This window comes from Saccoglossus kowalevskii, chromosome 9, assembly GCF_978046115.1.
Source record: "Saccoglossus kowalevskii chromosome 9, keSacKowa6.1, whole genome shotgun sequence".
NCBI classification, from domain to species: Eukaryota; Metazoa; Hemichordata; class Enteropneusta; family Harrimaniidae; genus Saccoglossus; species Saccoglossus kowalevskii.
The window spans coordinates 35,837,850-35,856,217 of NC_140649.1; the positions used below are offsets into that span (position 1 = coordinate 35,837,850).

An 18,368-nucleotide genomic window follows, 5' to 3' on the forward strand; every position below is an offset into this window, starting at 1 on the left:
ACGAATAATAGACTAGCCTAGTGTATCGGTTCGGGGAATGTTGGCTGGCCTTACAGTGGGAGATGTACCACCATGTTTCAGTCAATCAGATGGCCAGATTTTGAGCATGAATGCTATTTAATAGCATAATAGCAAATTGGCCACCTTTTCAACTTAGTAAAGATGTAATGTCTGGCATTGACGAGAAAAGAGCATTATACAAAATCACAACAAATAAAATAAAAAGCGACATTTATAATGACAAGTACATTTAATGATGAAACAACATTAATATGGCGGTACCACAAAAACTAGCTGTATACAATATACAAATAATTCAGTTAAGCCAATAATATGTATAAACACCTCATACAAATCTTTCCAATGACTTATAATAGGAAATAATAGGATAAATGAAAATTGAATAAAAATGTGTGCACAATTACTGGTATGTATGTATGGTACCGTGGCTTTCATTCCCATACGTTAATTTACATTATACTTTATTTTTGTAATGATTTTCTAAACACTGTTTACACAAATTTTAATATATTTTCTCTAAAAATTCTTGCATATTTGAAAGTGAATAATCGCAATAGAATGATTTATCGTTTTTATATTTTCCCACCAACAAAGAATAATATATCATCTATTATTATAAGACCTATATTAAAGATAATTGTAGCACTTTAATATGCTATATATATAAGGATATTATTTCTGTTATTTTTTTTTCTCAAAATATTGTCTAAAGATTTGTCATGATACATTAATGGAAACTATCTACCAACTCCCCTTTTAGTATGGCATATGTACATATGTTTGCAGAGGCTTCGCAAACCCAAAAATGTGGTGACATTAATAAATAATATTAGTGGTGGAGTGCGTGTCACACTCGTAATCTTATCTACTAGTAATGTCATTTGAGTTCAGTTACTTTGAAACATGTTATGCCTTTCTGCCGTGAACAAGCCAGTCTGTATCCAAACCTAATCTGGTAAACACTTCCTGGGACAGGGCATTTTGGTCAATTTTACCAGTTGCGTTTTTCGGGAAATCATTAAATACCATCACATACTTCGGAATGTAATCTTTCATAGCAATATTGGCAACGTAGAAGTCTCTTAGTTCGTCACCCGATAGCACAGTGTCTCCATTCAACGAAACACAAGCACAGAAATCTTCTTGCAATTCCTTATCTGGTACAGGTACAATGTAAGCTGCTTTAACGTTGGGATGACTTAAAATTGACTCCACTAAGCTGGCATAATACATTGTTTGTGTCCCTTTCATGATGATATCCTGATTTCTTCCAATAACTGTTATATAGCCATTGCTATTAATCTTAGCAATGTCACCTGATTTATACCATCCATTCACACTCTTGACCTTTTTCGTCTTATCTTCATCGTGTATATATGAGCGGAATACGTAGTTACTGCGGATAAACAGATCACCAAGCGTGTTGATCGGCACGATTTTACCATTTGTATCCACTATCTTCACTTCGGTGTGACTAAATGGGCGTCCAACATTATCGAAACTTCCTTTTCCATCATCCGTCGGATCTATTCCACTAACTGCCAACGCTTCAGATGATGCGTATATATTTAAAACTTTAGCCTGAAAGATCGTGCTTATTTTCTGAATGAAGTCTGCTGGAATTATGCTAGCACTAGTCAAAATGTGGCGAACAGAATTGCAATTATATTGTTCTACGTTACCAGAATATAACAAGTTATAAAGACCAGGATATGTAGCAAAAAGTAGAGAACAACGTTCATCTTGTATAACAGAAACGTTGCCTTGGATGTTTGCACCAGGGGAGAGAATGACTGATGTCAACCCAAGTACGAGTGGGGCCGTGTGAGCCACATCTGCGGCAACATGAGACAATGAAGGACATGCAGACAACAGAATGTCATCTTTCGTCCATCCATATCTGTCTCCACACATCATGTAAATGTTTTGAAGAGCTTCATTACTATGAAGAGTGCCTTTCAATGGCCCAGTACTCCCAGACGTGTAGAAAATCGTATACAAGTCACCAAACTCAACCATTTTGCTAGTTTCTTCTAATAGCTTTTTATCCTTCTCAGGATTCATGTTGCTTTTATTCATGATATCGTCAATGGATTTCCATCTGCCTCCAGATGCCGCTACCTTGGTAATTATAAATTGCAGTTTAGACTTTCCAGTCATAGGTAATGATCCTGAATCTGTTGTTTTCAAATCTGGTATGATTTGCATTAGCTGATTGTAGACATCGTCATGATTGTCACCAACTACCAGAGCAACGCATTCACTTTTCAATATAACATTTTCCAGCATACTATGCGTTAAGCCAATGTGGAATCTTGCTAAGATCACTCCAATCTGTGCAGCGGCCAACTGCACCAATACATATTCAGGTGCACGTGACGACAAGATACCCAGCGTATCCCCTCGTTTCAACCCCATGTTGATAAACCCAGTTGCCAAGGCGTTCACTTGCATTTGTAATTCTGCAAATGTTAGGCGTATCTTTTCAACTGGAAACACGTATGCTTCTTTATCCGGTATTTTTTCAACAACAGAATCTAGGATATCTTTAACGGTAACAGCTGCTAGAGGAACATTGGAAGTTGAGTGGTAATAACTCTTGTTTATTTTTGCTCTCAACATGATGTGATCTGCTGGTTTAACACTGTAAAAAATGAGAAATATAACATGTTTATTGACCTGATATGTAGTTGTGAGTGGCGCCCTCACCGGCCGAACGGCATCGTGGAGGGCGCAACTTACGCGACCTTGTCAGGCTACCACAGAGCGAGATAATAACAAGACCCGTTCTGTGTAACTAGATTAGTTCACAGATCACAGAGAATGAAAACAATAAGTTTTAAGTGTATTTCTTGCTTTCAACCAGATCTGGTCCGCCATTTGGACAGGCCATCTGTGCAGATTCAAATAAGACTTCTCTATTTATTTATTTATTTATTTTTGATTATTGTAAGATTTGTTTTCACACCATCTTATTTTTCAAAAGGCTACTAATATACTAATGACTTGTAGGCGTGAGTGGCGCCCTCGCCAACCGAACGGCATCAAAACCTACTAGGTTTGGAGCATCGTGGAGGGCACATTTCACGCGACCTTGTCAGGCTATAATGGGGGTTGACAATAAAATTGTTGGTAGAGAAATATTGTATTCAAAATGTGAGGGAACAAATTAAAGCAGTCATAAATGTCAAATATATGCACAAAAACGTGTAGAGTCCATATCTGATATGATCGTATTGTGAGATCAACCACGGAGTTAAAAAAAGAACCAACATTTTAGTTGGGGATATTTATTGGTTTAGTTGTCATTTAGTTTACGGTCTAATTGAAGCCAGACATCCAGGGTACTCCCTACGAACCCACGCGTGACGGTGTTGGGAAAAAGCTGCATTTCACCTCAGTTAAATTGATTGATTTGATTGGGCGTGCCAAGGAACTGGTTCCATTAATCAGCGTGCTTGAAACAACAACACCATGAATGTTAAATTTAAAACAACAGATTTTGTCTTATAATACGTCATAACTTAACCGACAAAAACTCGCACCAGAGTATTCGTTTGATTTTGTCAACAGTGAATACAGGTTTACAGTTGGAATTCTGCCAATGGCTAGGCGACGGTCAAAGTAAATGATCCTTCGGCTGGCGACGATGAGTGAGCTAGTTTAATTAAAAAAGTTGTTGTTATAACTTCATCAACCATGCAGGCGATTGTAGTGGGTTTTGAATTGTCCTTTTGCTTATTAGTGTTATATCTTGAATCGTGTATTTTTTTCAATTATTTTTCGTATATTGTTAATGGGAGTGTATTTTACTTGTTATGTAACCATTTTAATTCCTTCCGAGGAGTTTTAATCGTTCTTTAATAAATTCAATGGCACGGTTCTAGAAGCCGTACCTACACACGAATTGGTGACGTCATCAAATACATGACCTTCAATGGGGTCGTTTCCTTGATATATACGAATTGTTATATACAAATTACAATAAACATGCTTAAGACATTACACATAAGGTAAAACAAATCACGTGACAATATAATGATAATGATAATAACGGTAATAAATCCTAGCTTAACAGTTGAACAGAACGATCATATAGTCAGTCGGGTCACGCCGAGGGTCACGCACTTTGTTGCAAAATGGCCGTATGGTTGAAACTGGGTCATGACGTGACGGGTGAGGAAGACATCATTAATAATCACAATAAAACGGGGAAGTGGTTGCATATTACGGCGTAGCCAACATGGAAAATAAAAAAAAACGCTCAATACAAACGACATGGGTTCGAATCACACTAGATACACACTCACCAGAACCGAAGCAATCAGAAACCAGCCTACTTTTTGGCTTTCCCGTTCAACTCATCGGAACACTGGGGAGTAGTTAGAAAAATGAACCAACGTCGTGGCGTGGTACACAAGCGTGCCATCAAAATAAATCAAAATTTTGTTAGAAAGTTTCACAATTAAATCAAATATCCAATGATACCAGTATATTTATTTCATTATTTTAACAACTTGCAATGGTGGAAATTGGCAATTTTGTGGGCAATTGTAGCTCAATAATAGAAATATGGTGTATTTCTATATATATATATACACTATATAGTCTTATCAAATGCAAACACATCCAGTCAATCCATTGTGGTCTTGTGGGTCAGTCTACCCAGTCATCAAGAGGACCTGGGTTCAATTCCCATGCCTGCCAGTCTTTTCTCGCAAACACTAATTTGCAATAAAGCTAAATATGAAAACAAATCATTTATTTGTATGACTAACCATATGGTTCAGTGGATATGTGCAATGTGAGAGATCGCTGGCTCGAATCCAGTACTGTTAGCACGATTTTTTAATGCTAGTGAAAACAGTGCTCCTATAAGTAGGACTTAAATCCAATCACTTGTGTGAAGACACTCGTGGTACAGTGGACTTGATAGTGAGCTGGGAACTCAAAGATTGCAATTGTTCAAATCACGGTCGGGACACTCCTATAAGACAATATATCAAAGACGTTAAAAACATAAACAGCAACATTACTTCTGTGTATCAAGAATTCAAGTCAGAACACAAGAGTACTACCTCATAAGGAAGCCAGTCGAAGTACGAACACAGGTGACAGCTGTAGGTCACGTGCAACAGACAAGAAGAGCAATGCTGCTCTCCAAATGGGTACCTTCTTTTGTTTTGACCCCCTAAGGATTACTAATCCCCCTTTCTAACTCTTCCCCCCCAAAATAATATATCGCCCCTTTTGGAATGTATTGACCCACAATTAATGAATATTCATGAGCACAGAAACTGCTACGTCATGAATAAATTAGCATAATTAAACAAAAAATTGCATAAAGTGTATTTAACCTCAAAGCGATATCAGATTGAGATCTACAAGTAAGGGATGAACCATTTAAAATCTTGGGGACATCAACATGTTAAGCAAAGCGACATTTTTTTGAATTTTCCTTCTAGCTAAAATTCTTTTACCTTTCAAACTCTTTTTTTTTGGATCACTTATTCGACTTTACAAAAACAGATAAGAAACTTGAAAGGAAGTACTATGCTGGAAGGAATTGTACTAACACGTTCCTTTGATGTTAGTGTATTTTCATTGCTCATGTGTCAAATGTAAGAATGTCTTACTGACTCACAGGTGGGTATATGTATTACCAACTAACACAGATAAGAATGTATTTTCAAGGCAGATGAGAATGTATTACCAATATATAAAAATCAAAGTACAACTTTGTTTGACGGATTTCAATCAAACTTGGTATTATAGTGAGTTATTGATGTGAGCAATATTTTTAAATGGTCGACTGGCTGACTTTTCGTTTGTTGTTTCACATGTGTTTTTCTCAGAGTTAAATTTGATAAAAAAGCAAGAAATTATGGTTTGAATGTTGTCTCTCGTTTTGATGACTTTTGTCCACCTGTTGTAGAAAAATCAGTCTAATTTTCCGCTATGTAAATGCGAGATAATTTTATAAATAAAATTTGCCTGACCCTGGTTCAAGTCGAGCCAAGCCAAGTGTTGTATTTGCTTTGTACATCGTACGGTGTGGGTATTTGCGTATCATGCGAGTTGTGTGGTAGACGTGGCAAGTTTGTAAGGGCATTTAAGGCTATTCGTCACCTTGCTTATGCTGCAGAACCAGACTAATAGTACAACCAGCGTTACGTTTATATCTGTGTACAGACAGGACGAGTTTGTTGGTTTCAGTGTTTTTTCCTTTGCTGAATGGAACAGAAAGAAGTGACGGCATATAAACTTTCAAATTGGCTTGGTAATTGTGAACTGGTGTATCGTGGTCGTGTGGACGTACATTAATATTGGCAACTGGTGGTGGTGAATGGTTGCTATTATTATATCTACCCGGATCGGTTACACTGGTGGCACAGGCAGTGTTAGAAGCTCTATGGGCTTGATATGGATGGTAGCTGAAGTATCGTCGATGCCAAGATTTGAGGAGCGTGACAGAACACTGCAGAACTATAATAGGACACTGATACTGTAAACTTTATCACAGTTTTGTTTTGCCTTAATTTCCTGACCCGAAGGCCTTGTATGGCCCAACTCTTAGTTTAAGTAACTACATATTAAGCACAGTTTTGTATTTCACATAGATGGATAATAGATTGAAGTCGTTGATTTCCTTGATTTGTTAGTTAGCGTGATTTATTAGTGATAAGTTCTTGTGTACAAGTTTCATGTTAATTTCTAAGTATAAATATCTGTTAATGAGGTTTAGAGAATAAAATAGCTTAGTTAACTGCGTGGAATGGCCAATCGTGCGTGGCCAATCCTGATCTGTGACACCATCTAGTGGTCGTTTTTGTAGAACACATTTGTATCGCATGTTATTTCATTCCTGGGATAATTTAATTTTCACATTCTCGGCAGCTAATAATTTCGAATATTCGTGACAGAATCGTAATTTGAATCTTACATGTCTTCTTTATGTTACTTTTGCTCTTGCAGCCCATATACTGAATACTCCAACATTTAATATTAAACAAACAAGTTTCTGGTCAGTGGATGCAATCTGTTTAAGGGTATTTGTTTATTTCACCATACTCCCTGGTTACGTAAATATGGTACAAGAACTGATTCTATTATTATGTATATCGGAGTGAAAGTTATGTGTGACATTGCGTCAAGAGAGAATATTTGTTGGCATTTCGAAAGATTAAATTCGCAATTGTGTTACCAAAACACACATTTTTTGCAGTGTAAATGTGAATGCCCAAACCCAGAATTTCAAATGGTCTACCCCTAGTCGGCGAAGAACTGGAAAACGGTATCGATTATCCGGTGCCCGAGTTTGGCACAAAGTTTGGTGGTGACAAGAACTCTATTAGGCGTTCTGCAGATGTCGGAAATCGGTATACTTTTAGAAGTACGTATGTCTGTTTTGTTATACAGCTGTCATGAATTTGTTTTCGCGTATCTGTTGACCGACTTAATTAGTTGATTATTAGCGAATTGCTGTGTTATGTCTGTCATCGTTTAGGCCTATTTGAAGTTTTGGACGGAACTTGGCTCAGTGATTTGGAACTAATTACAGATAACCGCCGCTATTCTGACTAAGATTCTGACAGTTGGTATCCATAGTTATTAATGTAGTGAACGATTAATCAAAAGATATGACGTATTCAGTGCTTAGTGTGATTGGCTTTATGATTGAAGGTTACGCCCTAGAGTCTTTTTACTGCTTTGTAATTGGTTAGAGTTTTGAAAATGAATAAAGAGAGTTTTGAATTGGTCTTGGGGAGCACAGCACGATAGACGAGACGAGTCCAGTCCTGGAGAGCCTTGGGGCGAGTGTTGACGCAGTCTAAGAGAGTCTTGGGTCAGCCTTGCAATAGTCTTGGGGATTTTTCCCCAGGGCGCTGTGTCTTATAGTGTGCTCGATTGACCGACTAAGACGAGAGCTGAAACGTATTTCGTTGTGTGTGTCTTATTTGACTGTAAAGTATAAGTGGCTTTCCTGATCCCGTACCTCAAGGGGACGTGATAGAGAGACGAGACGAGATTCCCCCCTGGCAAGTGTGGAGACCCCGAGAGTAGAGAATTTACCCCTGATACAGCCATGGTTTTGAGAACAGGGATGCGCTCGTTCGAGCGATTTTTTAAGTTCGACAAAACGTACGAAAACAACACAAATGAGCTGACCCAACCAGATACACTAAGAGTATTATACCTTGAATAGAAGTTAGATGCAGCATTGTATCTTTCTAATAGTATTGTAGCTTGACTATATGTAGTGTCTATGGAACTATATTTAGCTAAATGTGATAAACACAGATATATTGGGATATTTAGACAATCTAAATATCATCTAGAGCTAGAACAGGCGGCCAAACATGGACGGGGGTCTTGCTTAATATATTTCGGAACGATATTGCCGCAATATATTCCGACATCCCTATATTCCGACACTCCTATGTTCCGACACTCCTATGTTCCGACATCCCTACATTCCGACACCCCTATGTTCCGACATCCCTATATTCCGACACCCCTATATTTCGACACCCCTATATTTCGACATCCCTATAGTCCGACACCCCTATGTTCCGACATCCCTATATTCCGACGCCTCTATGTTCCGACAGCCCCATGTTCTGACACCCCTATGTTCCGACATCCCTATATTCCGACATCCTTATATTCCGACACCCCTATATTCCTACACCCATATGTTCCGACATCCCTATATTCCGACGCCTCTATGTTCCGACATCCCCATGTTCTGACACCCCTATGTTCCGACATCCCTATGTTCCGACATCCCTATATTCCGACATCCCTATATTCCGACACCCCTATATTTCGACATCCCTATATTCCGACACCCCTATGTTCCGACATCCCAATGTTCCGACACCCCTATGTTCCGACATCCCTATATTCCGACAACCCTATGTTGAGATGCTAATAGTTTCTGACACCTACAAAATTTTAGAAACGTTTTTGATATTTCACTGCATTTTTATCTGTTTGTAAGAACAAATATCACCCTACGCTCACCTTTTGTTACACAATGTTACATTTCTTTACATTTAAAAAAAAAATAGTATGCCGGATTATAATACTGGCTATTGGCTTTCGTGGAGGTGTTTTGTGATCATCGTCGGCAATTATACATTCAGATTTACAATGTCATACACAATTGTCAGACGCACAGTATCCTATCAAGCTCCAGACGCAAAATATTTATTTTTTAAATTATTGCCAAACGTTCATATCAACAATAAACTATGTACCTGACAGTCTTTATGTCGGCCTCTGACAACTTGTACTCGGGGAGACATAAATTACATTGTTCAGTACTTGTATGGTCGAGGATATCCAATAAATCCTGAGCCGGCCAGAATGTGCCATATTTTCAATGAAAATATGTACGCTAGTGGTCGGAAGCCAAATGCGGACAAATACCCCGCACAATGGTAGAACAAAGCAACAGGTTTTTTCTTTGTTCAACGCAATCAGTCTAGATATAGAATACTGGTTGTACAATTAAAATGTAAGACAAAGCTGTCAAATTTACATACCATAAAATAAACAGAAACATAGGAATTTATTTTGTCAATTTTGGTTGTAGAATATGAGCCGTTTTTGAGATATAAAAGATATAATTTTCCCCCGAAAAGCAGGGTAAATGTGTTAGCTTTAAAAAATTAAACACAGCGTCAAATAAAAGGTGAATTTTATGGAATCAACCTTATACAAAGGATCTGAATTTGGAAGTAATTTAATTTTTTCAAGATATTTGCATAATTACGTAATAGCCTATCACATATTTAATAAAAATCACGAGTGGCCGTTGATTTTAATGACTGCTAAGCCAGGCTGTCTTCAAATTTGATAAATATTAAAATACCATACTCCGACTCTATTGTCTATGATCTAACAATACAAGAATGTCAAAAGTGGAATTTAGATGTGGATGCTGTCTAATATGGACCTTAACTTTGAACGGTGAATTATGAATCAAATTTGCAGGTAGTATAAACTTGTGCAATATCCTGACATTAGAGGAAGCCGGCCTAGATACCAGTCGTCGTTGACGACAATGATATTCACAAGATTAGTCACTCTCCCTTGCAGAGTCTTCTTGACCTAGGGAGCTACAGAAAGTAGCAACTAGACTCTGCCACAGGCGACATTTTACACCAAAATTGTTGGTATTCCGCGTTTTTTTTTTTTAAATTCCTTTGTTTCATATATCCTAAGTTTCTGTTGACAAAAATGTGTGTTATTTAAAAAAAATATATCAAATATTTTTACATTCAGTGCTAAAATCTTTTCAAAATGTTAAAATAATGAAAAAGTAGATCCTGCGATAGGATACGTAGATGTGAATCGTCGGTTCAAATCGTCGGTGCGTTCGCGTCGTTGCCTCAGGGTGACGCGGGCGCCTCGCGCCTGCCCATTTTTCGTTCTACTGATATACGACGTCACAACTGGGCGATGTTGGGAAAAAGATAGCGAACTACGAAATCGATAGGTAAAAAGATGTTCAGGTAATTTTCTCTAACATAAAATGCTAGTGGGCGTGATTTCAACATAAATATCATACATTTTATACGAGTTTCGCTCGCATAGCAGCAGACCAATACATCTACTTCCTACCGCGTGCGGCACCCCCAGGGAGCGACGCAAACGCACTCATGGCAAAGCAAAAAGTAGGTCCGGTCAGAGACGAGTGGGACGTTCCCTGGCGACTACCTAGCTTAGTGATAACAGATCCATAGTCTCGGCGAGGGAGAATGAAGCTAAGTCTGTCGACAGATTTTTTGTATTAAGTATACAACGTGTGGTTGTCTTCAATGCCATTTCGAGAGTGTACCAAAGGGTATCTCGTCCTCTGGCAACCACAACCATTTATTAGATGGCTTCGTATGTTCAGATAACAAATTCAAGTGGGCACAGAACAAAGAAAACAAAAGATTACCTCACTTACTATTGTTTCCAACCCCAAGTAGTGAACTACTTAAAGGGGAGCAGAGGTGTGGCTTTTGACACTCTGTACATGAAATTTGAGATCTATGAATTAATTCTGTCGATAAAAACAACTTGTATGTGCTGCGAAATGCCCTAAATATCGGGTATAAAACGGGCTGTGAAGCAGACGACAAACGTCCGCTTTTCCTGGCGTCCTTTTGCCTCTAGAGGGCCAGTCAAATGACGTCATCAGTGAACACTGACAATCCTCGGGGCGGACATACGGGCATTTTCTACCGCCTGGCAACCCTCGCGGTGAAAACAAAGACCAAAAACTCGCAGAAAACGGTACTTTGCGATGGTTGATGAGAGTCCTGTAAACAGTGTAACAAGATTAGCCCTACGTGTGTAACATATATAAATTTGGTTGTTCAGGATTACTTCAAAGTTGAGTTTGTGTTGTTTTCTCGAGTTTTCACCGGCTCCACCGGCGTTCCACAGCAGCGCGCACAAAGCCTATAGAAATACGTGGTACAGTGGTGCGCGTCTTAGCAACGTAGAACGTCCGTGACGTAGCTCCGCCCCCGAGGATAGGTGATTTTCCGTACAATTGCGAGAACTCGCGAGATGCATGAAAGATGCATGTCCCCCAAAATACTTTCGCGTTTGTCGAATCCCACGCGATGTTTGACGCCACTACGACGCTATGACCTTTGTTTGTCCTGTTTTTACGTTCGATTTCACGCATAACGCGTGATTCTCGCAGTGAACGGAAAATGGTCTATTGAACCCATTCATGCTAGTATGTCAATCCCATAGAAATGCTACTATGAAAGACCTTGTTAACTGACTACTTAAAAGTTGAAACATGGCGAAATGCTGTGCGTATGAATGCCATAACGATTCATGTTATGTTTCTCGAAATCCCAAATAAAAAATCACATTATTGTTGCGAGAAATCGGCAGAAGAACTAACCTGAAAATGAAGACAGTACAGCGCTCTAGCTATAGTAAACAGTGAGTAAATAAATATTGTTTGAGTTAAACACTAAATTAGAAATACGCTAATATCACTTGAACTACAGTAATCATTTCGCCCAACTTCCCACTTTTAATCGACCGCTTATCGCTTTATTACCGACCGCACTGTATTTTCCGACCGGAAAACGACCGCATTTTTATCGTAATTTTTCTTACACCGACTCATTGAAAACACCGACCGGTCGCCCAAACACTGGTCACTTGCACAGGAGTGATCGAAATAGTGGTTCTGAGTGATATAGTTTGGGGATACAACGGGTACTAACTATTATTAAATTCCGAACTACTCTTCAAATCTATACCACATTGTATCGTTCGCGGACGAAACTTCACCTGTGTCCAATATTAAATAACTGACTTTGCGTAATTATTATGAAAGCGATATATTACAATGTTGAATTTTTTAGACCCGGTACAACATTCTAAACAAATTTGCGTACATGTAATTAGAAAAGCAGCGCACTAAGTAAACGACCTCAAAGTATACAAGTTTGCGTACAGCACCGTCAGAGCTAATAACAATTTTACAAGATCGACGCGCGGGGCCTGAAAGAAAAAGATTGCTAATGGTAACGCGCCTGTTCAGTGCGTGACTTGGGGGGGGGGGGGTCAAACTTCGGTCAACACACACTTGATGTCAGCATCGCCGCGCAGTAAGTTACGCAATGAAGCCTGAGTACTTAAAGTTCAATTGCTTCCCAAAATGATGTCGTTGATCACTCAGTCTTTTGCAAAATATTATAACTAGTTTCCAAGCTTTTGATGCAGCCAGATTTATTTAACTTTGTGGAAATATAATCTTTTTAATTTCCCAGTCCTTTCTGTTCATTCATTGTCTTGACAATAAGTGTGAATTGCTGTGCGAGCTTTTCGTACCCGACGGCGTCGTGAAATCTATGCATAACAGGCGGCCGGGCGACCTGCGGCTGTTTGATTTCCTACTCTCTCCTAATCTAGCGATTGGTGAGAATGGTTATTAATATATTACCCGATGCACTTGTAAATCGGACAGTCATACCGCAACTGTGTTGAAACATTTTTGGGGCAGTAAGTAACGTCAGAATATTGTATAAAATAAAATATTCCATCCCAATCAAATCTAGGTCAAAGGGTCAAATTGCGTGCATATAATTATAGATAGTTAAAAACTAAAAAAAGGTAGTGTATACAATAGCGATATGACTGAGATATCATGGCATTTGTTTACAATATTGTACCGGCTCTAGTATTTGACACAGATGAAGTTGTTCGCGAACGATACAGAGTGCTATAGATTTGAAGAGCCGTTCAGAATTTTCTTTGTATATCCCCAAACATTTTGACTACTACTACTGTGCCGGTGACCAGTGTTTGGGCGAGCGGTTGGTGTTTTCAATAAGCGAGCGAGATAAAAAAAAAACGGTAAAAATGTTGTCGTTTTTCGGTCGGAAAATACAGTGCGGTCGGAAATTAAGCGATCGTTTAAAAAGTGGGAAGTTGGGAAAAATGAGTACTGTGGTTCAAGTAATATTAGCATATTTCTCATTTAGTTTTAACTGGTACAATATTTATTCACTCACTGTTCACTATAGCCAGAACGCTGTACTGTCTTCATTTTCAGGTTAGTTCTTCCGCGGATTTCTCGCAACCAACAACGTGATTTTTTATTTGGGATTTCGAGAAACATATTAACATGAATCGTTATGGCATTCATAACACAACACCTCGCCATGTTTCAACTTTTAAGTAGTCAGTTAACAAGGTTTTTCATAGTAGCATTTCTATGGGATTGACGTACGAGCATGAATGGGTTCATTTATCAGTGTTCACTGATGACGTCATTTGACTGGCCCTCTAGAGGCGAAATGACGCCAGGAAAAGCGGACGTTTGTCGTCTGCTTCACAACCCGTTTTATACACGATATTTAGGGCATTTCGCAGCACATACAGTATAAGTTATTTTTATCGACAGAATTCATTCATAGATCTCAGATTTCATGTACAGAGTGTCAAAAGCCACACCTCTGCTCCCCTTTAACATAACAGTAAACTCTCAATTAGGCTAAACAAAGGACCTTTAAAGTCTATGACATCATCCGTTGTCTCGAATAATTTTGCATGTAATTATAGTCACTGCAATGGGATAGACAGGAAATCCCTACTTGACTAGATTCTATTGTCCATTTCTAACAATGCAAGGGTTGAAAACTTACTTTGAATAGAGTGAGACACATTTGAACTTCTTCACCGAATAATCGTCAACAATTATTATATTTTCTGTAAACCTCACCTTTCTCCATCAAAGGTCGTAAGCATTATATATTACATAAATTAATATAGTAGCAACCATGTAAATCATAATATCATTTATTTTTTCAAAAAATGCAAATTTATAGGAGTCTCAATTTTAGTAATTTGCATTGTTGTTTTCTGCCATTTTAATGGAACAAAACAAAAATAAATACAAACATAATTCCAAGAGACAGTTTAATCCTTCATTTTGCTAAATCGCAGTGAACAAATGCAGTAACTGAGCTTCGTAAATATTACTTTTTTTTCAAAAATACATACATTTTCACATATACATATTTTTTTACAGACATGCACTGGTGTAACAAATATTCATAAAGAATTCTACATTCATTAAATACATTAATATTACGAACACGTATTTTTCATATCAAAACAATGGGATTTACGTGTACAAAAATAGTATAGCTTATTTTAAAATACACTAGAGATGCATTTTTATCAGACTGATACGTGATGTTGACAATTTTTTCATACAATTAATCGAAATAACTGAGAATGTATAACATACCTAACATAGGTGAATATTTTTCAGCAGTCTTCCTTCAATGGTCTGGTAGGATGCGATATGGGAGACTGGTTTGTGAATATTCTGACGCTGAATACTCCCTGTATTATTTTATGTACCTGTAGAAATAAGAAGATAAAGCCGCAAGCGGCGTCATCGGGGCCCAAGCTAATTCTGTTCCATAATTAATGACGTCACTGATTGCCATTAGGGCTAGTTTCAATGATCTGTACCATTAGGTCGAAATGCAGTTCGTTCCATGTGTTTACCTTGTTTGGTTATCAAGACATGTTTTTCCAAATACATAATGAGCCATATGCTTATGCATATTAATGAGAGTTTTTAATCATTTATAGTAATCTTTTATGTTAGTTACATCCTTTGTTTGATGTCTTCATTATGACCCTGGTTACATGTCCTGTTCTGCAAAAGTGTTTCAGATATGACAGTTATGCATATTAATGAGTTCACATGACCATATATGGCCATCTGTTGTTTTAATCAAATCTCTTGTTCAACATCAGCATAATACTACAGGTGTCAACTTCCCAACTTCAACAGTACTTGAGATATAACAGTTATGCATATTAATGAGGTTAGAAGCCCCCACCCCATGGGCACCCGACCACGTGGTCTAGCAGTGTCCTATTGGGGCAAAATGATGTATCTAAAGACACAAATGCACGTACAAAATTTGAGAGTGATCGGACTGATACAAAACATGTAATTGCATAATTTCTATTTTCAAAAAATCCAAGATGGCGGCCAAACCACTTGACTAATCAAAATTATATTATTTTTCTCATATGAAGCTATGGCCAGGCATGTTATATATAAAAACATCCAGTAGATCTGTTGAAGCACCTTTAAGAAATAAATGCCTAAACTTTTGGTAAATTTTGCCTAAAATCCAAGATGGCGACCAAACCACGTGACTGATCTGATTTTTTAAAAACTTTTTGAAAGAGTTCAGCATAGAGATGCAATATAGCAAATAAAAAAAAAAATCACGCAATTGTAAAATAAGTAAAAAACTACTTCCTGTTTGGAAGAAAACCAAAATGGCGGCCAAATCATGTGACCAATCAAAAACAATTTTTTCAAACTGAAATGCGTGTCATGTATTGATGATAAAACACCGTATTGGAGAGCATTTTGCCAAGTGGTTCTGAAGAAGAAGATTGTGTTTTTCTACCGTTTTTTGAGAACAATCATGGCGGAAAAAGTCACGTGACCGCTAAAGTTGTTATTACTGATATCTATTACACATGAGTTGTTCTATATACCATAAAAAATCTGAAGGCCTAGACCCTCAGAAAGTGGTCAAACAGCCATTTCCGGTTTTATTCCAATCTAATATGGTTGCCAAATAAATTGGCCAATCACATTGTGAAAGTCAGGTACACCAGTTAACATTAGGAACTGGGGTTTTCTCAAACGGCTTGACGAAAAAAGTTACGGAAGAAAGAAGAAAGAGGAAAAAACCGAACGATAATAGTAGGGGCCTAGCCCTGCGGGCTTGGGCCCCTAAATATCGAAATGGAAATGGTAAAGAAAATGCCCGGATGTATCAGACTTCTTGATTTTCTGTATTGAAAATGTTATTATGTCAAACTGTTTGTTTTTTGAATTGTTTTGCAATAGACATAATTTTCGACCTTGAACATTTCCATGTGATGTTTCTATATGTCGTTGAAAATTATGCTGTTAAGAAATTATTTCATATGTTCATGAAACGGTTCTTGTCGCTTTGAAGATTGGCTACGGACGACTGACTTCGAAACGTTCCACCCAAATCGGACGTCGCTGTCGGATGTGGATGGAACGTCTAACGTCAGTCTTCCGTACGCCATCTTAAAAGCAATAACCCCCTTTAAGAATATATGGAATCATATCAGCGATTTTTTTACAGAATAATTTGTGTGTTTTGCAAAACATTCCAAGCAACAACTTGTTTGACGCTACTAGTTTCTTGTTGGAGTGATATATTGCGTTCAAAATCATGTGATTACTCGAAATGCACACTAATTAAGTAATTTGTTGCTGTAACAGTTAATGAAAACTAAATGTGTAAGTGTGGCCAATAGTACTAGAGTGAAATATCAACGTGCTTCTGCATTCTCCATGAATTTCGTAACTTTCTATGATCACGTTAAAGAAAAAACCTGTTTTAGATTACATCAGTTTTTCGATTATTTTTTCAGCTCGTAACAATAGAATCATTCAATGTAGAACTATCATGCATGCTATCAGAAAGCATTTTTGGCACAATTTACTGAAAAGACGAGTTTTGCATTGCTCATGAATATTATTTTTTGGCAAATTAGATGATTATTTCAACCAATCGTGCAACTACCCCTCGGAATACAAAACGCGCGCTTTATGTGTTTCGCGCATTACATCACGAGAAAAATATATAGTATACATTTGTATAACACAATTGAAGAACTGATCGACATACTACAGAGTGTGTTTTATCAGTTATAAACTTGTTAGTAGTTCCAAAATATGTTGAAATGTTCAAACATCATTTATTGAGTGCAAATGCTAATCTTATTATTAGACTTAGCCGCTAAAAACGTGAAAAAATAGGCTCACCAAAAGACATACTAAAGTTGCATAATGAGTTAACGGACTGCAAGAAGACAGAAAAATAAATGGCCATGATCTGAACTTAGTCCCACAACTGAACTGACACAGCAAAAAATAAAAACTGAATTAAAAAAAAATATTTCCTCGGGAAAATAAAAGTTTATATATTTCCTGATTTGGATTCTAAGTCGAATGAGGGTTGTAACAATTGTATTACATTACCGATATGTTTTGGGATTTAATACATTTGTCAACCAATATTCCTAACATTTTAATGAGTTGATGTGTTCCAGTGACGTGGTGTGAAAATGGACAACATTATTCTGAATAGAGATGACAAATTTAACATAAAAAGACGTTGAAAACAGCATTTGTATAATTTTATTCGGTGAAATACACAATACACTGAATAGCAGATATGACTATGTGTCTATGATGGCTGAACAGTTGGCTCAGTGCATGTATGGGTAGAGTGATGAAAACAAAATGCTTACCAGCACAGGCAAAACTAATTCTATATTGATTACAAAATCACAATAATTTATCTCCCTCTGATCGAGATCTTAATGTCACAATTGAAGAAAACCAATCATGCAAACAACGCCTGTAGTTTTGTGTTTTTTTTGACAATAAACTAAGTTGGGGAAACATTAAGAACGCTTGTGGACATGTAAGTACATCTTACTCTTACAGGCAGACACCCATGTAAAGTGCCTTGTCTATTTTCGCAAAATCAGCTAACGATTTAGCACCTCTATATACGACAGAAATGTTCACATAAACAAGAGATTTCCATGACACTAGATCAGTAGTTGTCAACTATCTTTATATCAAGGCAGGACATTGATCACACAGGCTACTTTTTAAAAACAGCCATTGTAGGAGCACGTGTGTTAAACAGTTTAGAACAGGAACTCACACATTTAAAGAAATGGTTTAATACATTATTTTCGCAAAATCAGCTAACGATTCA

The 18,368-nt window shown here is 37.5% G+C and overlaps 1 protein-coding gene across 1 annotated transcript; it reads right to left on the reverse strand.

The window, feature by feature from the left end:
* Positions 1-231: 231 nt before the first annotated feature.
* On the reverse strand, positions 232-14,888 carry LOC146739179 (medium-chain acyl-CoA ligase ACSF2, mitochondrial-like). The gene is made up of 2 exons (XM_085503842.1): positions 14,807-14,888; positions 232-2,665 (listed from the first exon to the last, which is right to left on the reverse strand). Exon 2 carries the CDS (start codon positions 2,641-2,643, stop codon positions 928-930), a length of 1,716 nt encoding a protein of 571 aa, XP_085359968.1. The 5' UTR covers positions 2,644-2,665; positions 14,807-14,888; the 3' UTR covers positions 232-927.
* Positions 14,889-18,368: the final 3,480 nt, after the last annotated feature.